Source organism: Stigmatopora nigra, chromosome 17 (assembly GCF_051989575.1).
Source record: "Stigmatopora nigra isolate UIUO_SnigA chromosome 17, RoL_Snig_1.1, whole genome shotgun sequence".
Lineage (NCBI taxonomy): Eukaryota > Metazoa > Chordata > Actinopteri > Syngnathiformes > Syngnathidae > Stigmatopora > Stigmatopora nigra.
This window is the reverse complement of record NC_135524.1, coordinates 1098674-1109504: the sequence shown is the minus strand read 5'-3', so window position 1 is coordinate 1109504 and position 10831 is coordinate 1098674. Positions and strand designations below refer to the sequence as shown.

Below are 10831 nucleotides of genomic sequence, written 5' to 3'. Positions count from 1 at the left end.
TGTCTGGATTATTAACAGTTATTGTTTTTTTTAGCAAAAAAAATGAATAAATGCCAAATTTATAGCAGAGAAATCCTCCAAAATAATAAAAAATATTATTTCAGGGTTGTTTTAATATTTTTATACATTCATGTTATGAAAAAAAGACACCTACAGTCGATATTTCTCTTCAATACATTAAAATGTCCTATATTTTTTCTTCACAGTTCTTATTTTCATCCCCCCATGCATCAGCAAAGCACTCCCTACTACAAGACCGTGTGTATTTACTTGTAAGCGTGTAGTTGAAATAGTAAATCTTTTATAATTACATGCAACACAGACATGAGAGTCAACTTTTGGATGGATTTGAAATGTCATCAGCTTTCCTAAACTGGTTTAAACTGGAGCTCCATCTGGGCCAGTTGTGGGACGTGGCTTGAGCTCACATGGGTAAGGAGGCTTTTTCAAGGGTGATGTCACAAGTGGTAGCGTCTGTTTTTCCCAGTCTCCCTGAAGAATCAAACACAAAATGTATGTAATAAGTAATAGTCTCAAAAAATGCTAAAAAAATGCTCATTCAACTTGTTTTTGAACAAATTCTGGGCCTTTTTTTGCACCAGTTTGAATTTATGGTTCCTTAAACTAGCTTAATAATGTTTGTGTACTGTATTTTCACGACTATAAGGCGCACCCTAAAAGAATGACACATTTTAATTATTTTTCCATATATAAGGCGCCCTGGATTATAAGTCGCACTGTCCATCTTGTAGAAAATAAAACTTTTAAGTGCGCCTTATAGTCGTGAAAATACATATACGACTATAAGGCGCACCACATTTAAAGACGCACCCTAAAAGAATGACACATTTTTAATTTTTTGTCCATATATAAGGCGCACTGGATTATAAGTCGCCCTGTCTATTTTGGAGAAAATTTCAGACTTTTAAGTGCGCCTTATAGTCGTGGAAATACGGTAGTTTATGCAACTTACAGGAAAACGGCGAGCATTGGACTGGTTGCAGTGCATGGAGATGGGCGCCGTTTGGTAGAGTGAGTCCAGTACTTGAGTGGCGAAGCCGTCCCACTGTAGTCTGGAATACTGTTGGGTTACGCCGCCATCGCCACAAACACATTGGTCCTCTTTACCTTGGAATCTTAAAAACAAAGTCACAATTTGGTTGAGTCTCTTTCATTTATTCCTGTTTTTCTTCTAGTTTAATCCACTTTTTGGGGATCTGACGGCGATGGATGATGGTGCGATACCTGTTCATGAAGCTGAAATATTTCTGCAAGTGATCCGGGTCCACGTGGGTCTTGCAAAGCTCCAGTTGAGTGCGAGGATAGTAATGGATGTAGTTGACGCACATTTCCTCCATGATTCCAAAACCACCCTAAAAAAAACCAGGACCAGATCGACACTAGAATTGGTAAGTGTTTTGATTCCTTCATTCATTTTTTTGTTGAAACTATATTCATTCATTCTTTTAAACGCCCAGTCACACCACTTGGAAATCCCCATTTTAAAACATAGCACAACTCTTATGATTATAGTACTTTTTAGCAATTGATTTTTGTATACCATAAATTGAAATACACTTTCAATTTTCTGTATGTAATTAAACATTATTCTTGAGTTTACATATGTTGAGTGGCTTTATTTCCATTATTGATTAACAATAATGGAAAAAAGCAGCCATAAAATGTATAATAGGGATAATATAATAGTATATATTTGGATGATGTGATGTAATATGTTCCCTACAGCTTTTGAGTGAGTTTGACTTGAATTTATTTGAGAGATTAGGAGTATAATACGTGAAAAATATAAATATTGAACATATTATTGCAGTTGTAGTCTGCGTACAACTTGTATTTTATTTACTAGCAGCTTCTTCATATGAGATTTGAAAGTATCTGGTTATATAAGGCCTGTGTTAATGTAAATTGGAGTTGATGTTATTAATGGTTTCTCACCACGGTGGGCTTCTCCCGGTCTTCGGTGTTGTAAGTACATTTTGTTATGAGAACATCACCCTGTTGAAAGAAGATGTTTTGTAGTATTTGGTTTGAGTTGGATAGATCAGAAAAGATCGTTTCTTTGATGGAATGGAACATTGTGGCGCTAAAATTAGTCATTTATGGTCAAATATGGACAATTTTGATCCTTTTTAGATTCTCATACTTACTGGTAAAACATTAGTCTTTTTCCTCAACACTCGTATAGTCTAGAAAAGAAAGAAATAAGAGAAAATCTTCATTTTTGATAAACTGACATGTCAAAATTAGCAATAATACACCATATAACTCCACCCAGTATAAAAATACATTGCTTTTATATATAAAAATCAGCAAATATCATCTTTTTTTCCACTTTTAGCTTCACTAAATCATTCGTTAATGATAATTTTTCCTATTTGGAGGAATACAAGAAACTTCCCCTGACCTAAACCCAATAGAGCATTGAATTTATCATTAGCCTCACGTTAGTACTGTTAAATGGAGGCATTTTTTGATCTAATTTATATTTTAGTGTTGTAGCAAAAGTGCTCTCAAACACAAGCACAGATTGACATGGTCCTCCTCCACATGTTTATTTGTTGTCAACTCCATTTTAAATGACACTTGTACTAATTATACACACTTGTGTTGACGACATTGGCAGCTGCACTTCAAGTACTCTTAAAAAAATCTTTCAAAAATTCAACATCTCTACACTTTTCCATCATAAATTCAACAATATTCCGCAATATACTCATATTTTAGCATAATTCAGTCCATAATAAATTCAATAATACATGGCATAGATCCAAAAACATAAAATGAGGTGATGAAATTTGCACTTAAGTTAAACTGGGCGTTAAATAATCCATTTTTTCTTGCGCAATGTGACGTGACTTGTGCAGTGATGATGCTTTTAAATAACAAAATGCATTAGAAAAAAAGGGTCCCACCTGGTAGTGTGTACTAAAGTGTGGATCCTCTTGCACAATCTCCACCTCTTTGCCCCCCCTCAGCAAAACTGTGCGCACCCCCCGGCCCGCCAAGTGCGTGTGCAGCTGGGACGCGAATATAAAGATGCCCCCCCGAGGCAGAGCCTATAAAAGCAGACAAAATGATCACTTATCCAGGAATAGATTCGTCCACACTAATGGATCCTCACTTTTCACACTATGTACCATGAAAAATCGAAGTATACTAGACTCTCTTGCTCTGCCAATATGTAGCAGTATAGAACTAAAAAAATCCTGGAAAGGTTATATATTTGAATTAGCATTATGGTTAACTATATTGTGGGAAAGTATATAGGGTTTATCAATGTATTGTTCGAACATTTACCGTATTTAATTAATTATATAAATTGCACTGTGTGTATATATATGACATGTACATGTATGTGTATATATGTATTTATACATGTACATGTATATGTATTCATGTACATGTGTATATGTATGTATATGTATAAATGTGTATATATGTATGTTTACATGTATAAATGTTTATATATGTATGTTTACATGTATATGTGTACATATATGTATGTGTACATGTATGTATATGTGTACATATATGTAAATGTGTACATGTGTGTACCAATGTGTACATAATGTATATGTTTACATATATGTATATGTGTACATGTATGTATATGTGTACATGTATGTATGTGTACATATATGTATGTGTACATGTATGTATATATGTGTACATGTGCGTGTACAAATGTGTACATGTGTATATGTATGTGTACATGTGTGTACAAATGTGTACTTGTGTACATGTGTATATGTTTGTGTACATGTGTATATGTATGTGTACATGTGTGTACATGTGTGTACAAATGTGAACATGTGTATATGTATGTGTACATGTGTATATGTATGTGTACATGTGTATATGCATGTGTACATGTGTATATGTGTGTGTACATGTGTGTATATGTACATTAATTTGGTGATTCATTTGGTTCCCACGAATTGCTTGTGGTACTTTGATAACGCAGTTTAATATGTAATATGTCACATGTTCTTACCGTGCGTGTACACTTGGAATTGCAGTAGCCAGTGAGGTAAAAATGTTGCTGTTTGGGGGGAACGGCCATGATGGGCGTGTAGACCAGGCCCAGTTCCATGATCCCGGCGTCGTAGCGCCTCAAACTGGGGGTGTAATGCAACCTTATCCCCGATGAGTCACGTCTGCCTGCACGCACGCACGCAACGGCGTCACCGATCGTTAACGCTCTTTACGTGCGGTCCATTTACTCCCTGTAACGTTATTCGCATGCTGGCGGCGCAGAATAATTTAAGCGGCATATTCCGGAGCATTCATGAGTGAATGATTTAAGGCGGACATTGTTGAACTCTTGGATTTGTTAGAGGACGTTCTGGCAGGGACAAGTGAGATGCCTTTGGCGCAAAAAGGACAATGTCACCATTACAAAATCTATCCTATGAAAAACAACATAAAAAGAAGTGTGTACCAGATAGTAGTAGAGGGTTGTGGTAATGGACTTCCAGGCGAAGGAACCTTGACGAACCAGGTCCACCAATCGGGAGGCCAGCGTCTTCTGGGTAGTAAAATGCCTGTAACAATTGGCCAAAAAAATATCAAAAAAATACCAAAAAATACCAAAAAATACCAAAAAATACCAAAAAATACCAAAAAATACCAAAAAATACCAAAAAATACCAAAAAATACCAAAAAATACAACAAAATACAACAAAATACAACAAAATACAACAAAATATCAAAAAATACCAAAAAATACCAAAAAACACACACAAAAAATTCCAAAAAAAATACAATAAAAAATACAAAAAAAATACAAAAAAACACAAAAAATGTATATTAAGTGTCACTGTTATAGTTAAATGGTTTGGCTTTTGATTTGATGTACAGTAACTTTTCCCCAAGTGCAAAATAATCTGGCAACCCGAATTTCCAATTTTCCAGCCAAAAAAAAACACGGCTTTGAAACCCGACTGTGATGTTCCATGAAAAGCCTTTGGGGTATCAGCTCCTTCTCATCATTGTGTAGAAATCTTGATCCAATCTTAATTCCGCATTTAATCTTGTACCAGATGCACTTGTGCAGATCCAATTGAAGATTTTTCATTTTTTCTCCATCCCATTTTGACAAAGCAGAACTATTTGTACTCTCACACACAGATACTCTATATTTATTTTTTTGCAAGGTGGCATTTTTCTGCCGGAAAGAATTGAACAACGTTATTAAGAGGTGATGAAAGAGGCCTGAATATTTCCCAGCAAATCTCGTCTTTGATTTGGTTCACACCAGGCAAAGGAAGCATCCCGCTTGTTGTCTAATCCAATTGGAAAGCAGTCTGGCTGGGGAGTGCAAAAATAGGGTGACAGGTTCCCTTGTTCCTTGTCCCCTTTGCTTTAGGTGAGACCCCCTCTATATACTGCCCCCAACCACCCAAATAACCACTTCTTGGCTATGGTATCACTTTAAAACTACGCTACAAATAACCCTTTGATTTGATTAGAATAAAAATGTCCATCCTCTATCACACAGGTGTGAAAGTGGCGGCCCGGGGGCCAAATCTGGCCCGCCAAATCATTTTGTGCGGCCCGAGTAAGTAAATTATGAGTGCTAACTTTATGTTTTAGGATCAAATTCAAATGAAGATTATAGAAGTATATTATATTTTTTGATTTTACCCTTTTTAAATTGATAATTGCTATTTTTTGTCATTTTTTGGTGTTTTTAGGTCAAAAAGCATTTTGTAAAATCTAAAAATAAATGTATAAACATATTTTCGGTTTTTATATTGAATATAATTTTTAAAAAATGAGTTTCCATTTGAAATGAAAAAAAAATGATTATTAGATGTTTTTTCTTACTAAGAAAAATCTATAAAAAACTGAATATTTAGGGCTTTTGATCCAGTACTTATAATCCAATTTAAAAAAATCTAATCTTAATATTATATCTAAAATGGTCTGGCCGACTTGAAATAGGAATGTATGTGTTTTTCCATTGACTTGATTGCAATGGACTGCTTATTTAAATCCAGTTTTTCTCAAATTTGTAAGGCCGTGCCAGCCTTTGTTTGCGACTGGTCGCGTGTGAATTGTCTTCCCACGCACATGCCGACTGGCTGCACGCCCTTAATAGACTTTGCGATGAAACTTATTCGCATTATTGGAGTGGGAGTCCTCACCTAGGAATAGAACCATGGATAGCGCTCCAAAAAATACTAAAAATCGTATATCAATCCACCAAATGGCTAGAAAGGAAAAAAAAAGATCAGGATTTGACCTTACCTCGGCGCCCATGGCCCACGCGGCCAAAACGTGGCGGCAGGAATTGAGTTTGGCGGGCACCATTTTGTTTTCGCATAAGCCGCTGTATTGGGGAACGTCGCCGTCCTCCAGCGAGCATTGGAAGACTTCCATGTGGTGCACGATGGCCTCGTTTCCCGTCGTTATCGCCGCCTCGTACTGGCAGTCGAAAAAAAAAAAGAGCAAACGTGCCAGATTAGGCTACATTTGATTACAAAGCGCTGACGCATAGCTGGTGGCAGCTAGTAGTTAGTCAGGATTTTACTACTGTTCCCAAAGAAGGTTGAACAAAAACACACAAAAAACGTTGTAACTAGTATTAATGGTTAGCACGTCAGCCTCAGTTCTAGGGTCGTGGTTTCTACTAGATATGTATATATGTATACTATATGTATATGTGTATACTATATGTATGTGTATACTATATGTATATATGTATACTATATGTATGTGTATACTATATGTATGTGTATACTATATGTATGTGTATACTATATGTATATATGTATACTATATGTATGTGTATACTATATGTATACTGTTTGTATACTTTATGTATACTGTTTGTGTACTTTATGTATACTGTTTGTATACTTTATGTATACTATATGTATATAGGTATACTATGTGTATACTATATCTATATAGGTATACTGTATGTATACTATATGTATATAGGTATACTGTATGTATACTATATGTATATAGGTATACTGTATGTGTACTATATGTATATAGGTATACTATATGTATATAGGTATACTATATGTATATATTTATATATGTATACTATATATATATGTATGCTATATCTATGTATACTATATCTATGTATGTATATATGTATACTATATGTATATATTTATATATGTATACTATATCTATGTATGTATATATGTATACTATATGTATATATAGTAATTTTCTCATTGATTGTTCACAAGCTTTTGCAATGCTGCTGAAAACAAAATAATAGTAATGGTACACAGCTTTAAAGTAGTATTTTTTTCCTCGATGAGTATAGTATTGCAGATTTTTTGTTTAGTTTTTTAACAGTCCTATTGATTGTTGCTGAAAAACCTCAGTTTGGCATCAGAGGATTAGATTGGTGACAACTTGCTAAAGAGCCGCCTTCAAATTCCTAAAAAAGTTGAAAAGATGGCAAATGGCAAAGAAGTCAGTTTATTCTGTTTTTAGGAGAGCTGGAGCGTCGCTAATGTTGGAGAAGAGAGAGAGAGAGATGTCTTGAGGTTATCGCACCCATCTGCACATCTCACCTCACTTATAAGCCAGGGACAAAAGCAAAATAGCACGACTCTTTTTTTTCAATACGGAGGATAAAATTAAACCTTAACAATGAGTCTATCATATAAACCATTTTTCATCAAACTTGCTGGTATTAAAAACTATGGCGTCACTGCTCAGAAAGTTGAGAATTTAAATGAAAATATATGTATTTAAGTCAATGTATAGTGCATCTCCCCAAAATGTGTCATTTCTTGTTTTAACTTGATTTGTTTATAGTATACTTTAATAGAGTACAGTTTTTACTATTTTTTTTGCAGAAAAGCCAGCTGTTACTGCATAAAATCTGTCATTTTAGCATTAACTCTGATTTATTTTTATGTTTTTATTCATTTTGACATTCCATCTGCTGTTTGTTTCCTACAGATTCTACCAAAAAAATTACCCAACCTACCATGACAATGTGGTTCTCGGCCATGTTCTCCGGTAACGTGTGCATGGAGCACCAGTAGGTGGTCTCCCGGCCCGGGATGGTGATGTCGGGGGCCAGCACGTCCAGCGTCCTGACATCCGGGGGGAGCGCCGGGACCGGCGTGTCGGGACGTAGCATCAAGATACGCTGAAGGCCCGTGTGTATCCGCGACAGATTCAGCTGCTCCGGTGAGTCCAAAGGTCCATCCAAAACGCCGTAGATGACGTGAACTGTTCCTTCCTGGGTAGAACAAAACTGTCAGACCACTAAAACAACTTTTGGTCGCCGGTGCCGAATTCGATCACCTCAATGAGGTAGTCTCTGGGGTCGCAAGTGCTGAAGGGTCTCCTGAAGAGCAAATAGAATCCTCCAGCCTTCCATTTGGCTTCTATCAGCTCGTAGTCCTGTTGGCTGTCCAAGGTGACTTTGCCATTGCTGTCACTCCAAGCGTCCTGAAGCGAAAAACACACACCAAACATTTCTACTCCACTTTTTAGACTCTCCAACCCAGCTGAGATGAATTAGGAGTATTTTAAACATATATAGATTTTTAATTACCACCGTGAAGGATGCTAAGCGTTCTATGAATGTAATTATAGGGATTACATTAGTGCATGCGGGTTTTTTTTTGTTGAGTCACTGATGATGAGCAAACATATGTCTGATAATTAGTAATATAAGCAGTATTTGTAGTATTTGTAGTATTTGTAGTATTTGCAGTATTTTGTAGTATTTGCAGTATTTTGTAGTATTTGCAGTATTTTGTAGTATTTGCAGTATTTTGTAGAATTTGTAGTATTTTGTAGTATTTGCAGTATTTGCAGTATTTTGTAGTATTTTGCAGTATTTTGTAGTATTTGCAGTATTTTGTGGTATTTGCAGTATTTTGTGGTATTTGCAGTATTTTGTGGTATTTGCAGTATTTTGTGGTATTTGCAGTATTTTGTAGTATTTGCAGTATTTTGTAGTATTTGCAGTATTTTGTAGTATTTGCAGTATTTTGTAGTATTTGCAGCATTTTGTAGTATTTGCAGCATTTTGTAGTATTTGCAGTATTTTGTAGTATTTTGTAGTATTTGCAGTATTTTGTTGTATTTGCAGTATTTTGTAGTATTTGCAGTATTTTGTAGTATTTTGTAGTATTTGCAGTATTTTGTAGTAATTTGTAGTATTTGCAGTATTTGGTAGTATTTGCAGTATTTTGTAGTATTTCCAGTATTTTGTAGTATTGCAGTATTTTGTAGTATTTGCAGTATTTTGTAGTATTTGCAGTATTTTGTAGTATTTGCAGTATTTTGTGGTATTTGCAGTATTTTGTGGTATTTGCAGTATTTTGAAGTATTTGCAGTATTTTGAAGTATTTGCAGTATTTTGAAGTATTTGCTGTATTTTGAAGTATTTTGTAGGATTTTGTGGTATTTTGCAGTATTTTGAAGTATTTTGTGGTATTTGTGGTATTTGTAGTTTTTGTAGTATTAGTAGTATTATTATTATCATTAATTCAGTGTACGTAGATATTTTTGAAATGACAAATACTTTCAAAAACTCCTCTTTTTCTGTTCATAGACTCACCCCAAAGTAACTTTGGCTCCCGGAATCCCATAAAATGACCAGATCGGCGCGGGTCAACTCCCCCCGGTCCGACATCCCCAAAACCACACCATGTTTCATCTCCTCCACAGTCAACTCCAGGTAAACTTCCCGTCGGGCGTAGCTGACATTCCACGCCAACCGCATCTTTCCCAACGGGTCCAGGAGCATGCGGAACGGCATGGGCAGATCCCGGGGTTCCGGAGCCGAGTCCCCCGAGTCGGGGCGGGATACCTTGACCACGCTGACCTGGGACGGAGCCTGGTAGGACGCCACCAAGATGACCATCAAAGCGGCCAATGCCGTCAAATACATGACGGTAACGTCTTGGAGGCGAAAATCTTTGCTCATAATCCTCATTTTTCTTATTTTTAACAATAAGTAAGAAGCTGAGCGGTCTGTCTCCAACTTGCCGTGAGTACGATTCCCTCCCTTTCACTCATTCGGGGCTTTTTAAGAGACTCCTCCCTTCGGACTTGTCTGTTTTGATGCAAACTAATGATATTATTGCTCAAGCGCAATTCAATTATTTCCCACAAGCCCTTGGGGTTAAACATGAGGGGACATGTCTGCTTCACTCTAATTGGTTCAAATTCAAACATGGATATTATCAACGACAATCATTGCTCGGTTCTTTAAAAAAAATGAAGGAAAAATGAAAGAAAAATGGCATATTTCATTGGATAGAAATGTGACCTTTTTGACTATGTTGTTTAGTTAAGCGACAAGTATTTGTAGAGCCATTGACATCTTAATGGATTCGTGCTAGCCACCTCCTGGGGCTGTAAACAACCTTATTGCCTTGCCAATTATGGCAAGATAGACACTTTTAAGTTGCTTAAAAAGGTTAGCACATGGCCTTAGGTGCAATGTGGGTGCTCACAACAGGTGATTGTTTTTTAAATTTCCGCCTATTGAAGTGGAGAAGTCCAAATAAATATAAAATAGTGGAAAATAGAATATAAATTGATGAATTGTGTGCTTTTTTATGGACTTTTAGGGGAGTCTGCTCTATTTCTACTAAGGTTAAAACAGGTAAAATGTTGATTGCATTACCTGTAAATGCTGTAAATGCTTAATCTGATCCATCCCAGGTTTATACTTCAAATGCTCAATTTACTCATTTATTCACTTCACACTCAAAATAAAAACATAAATATGCTATCAAACTGCACTATCATGCCTCCCAAGGCCAAACACAGCACAAAAACTCCATTTATCAACACCCAAAC

The 10831-nt window shown here is 36.0% G+C and overlaps 1 protein-coding gene across 1 annotated transcript; it reads right to left on the bottom strand.

Annotated features, from left to right (window-relative positions):
- Positions 1–35: 35 nt before the first annotated feature.
- Positions 36–10315, bottom strand: dbh (dopamine beta-hydroxylase (dopamine beta-monooxygenase)). Its single transcript, XM_077737661.1, has 12 exons — positions 9582–10315; positions 8315–8461; positions 7992–8249; positions 6275–6451; positions 4463–4565; positions 4016–4182; positions 2934–3077; positions 2169–2207; positions 1957–2016; positions 1246–1373; positions 974–1136; positions 36–492 (listed from the first exon to the last, which is right to left on the bottom strand). The coding sequence occupies exons 1-12, from the start codon at positions 9957–9959 to the stop codon at positions 379–381; spliced, it is 1878 nt and encodes a 625-aa protein (XP_077593787.1). The 5' UTR covers positions 9960–10315; the 3' UTR covers positions 36–378.
- Between the last annotated feature and the right edge of the window lie 516 nt (positions 10316–10831).

Excerpts from the sequence above, each read along its gene's own strand:
- dbh (XM_077737661.1), bottom strand. The coding sequence starts at position 9,959 with ATGAGGATTATGAGCAAAGATTTTCGCCTCCAAGACGTTACCGTCATG. Across the intron at positions 3,078-4,015 it reads ATTCCAAGTGTACACGCACG|GCTCTGCCTCGGGGGGGCAT; the intron begins GTAAGAACATGT and ends CTGCTTTTATAG. Across the intron at positions 493-973 it reads CCAATGCTCGCCGTTTTCCT|GGAGACTGGGAAAAACAGAC; the intron begins GTAAGTTGCATA and ends TTGATTCTTCAG.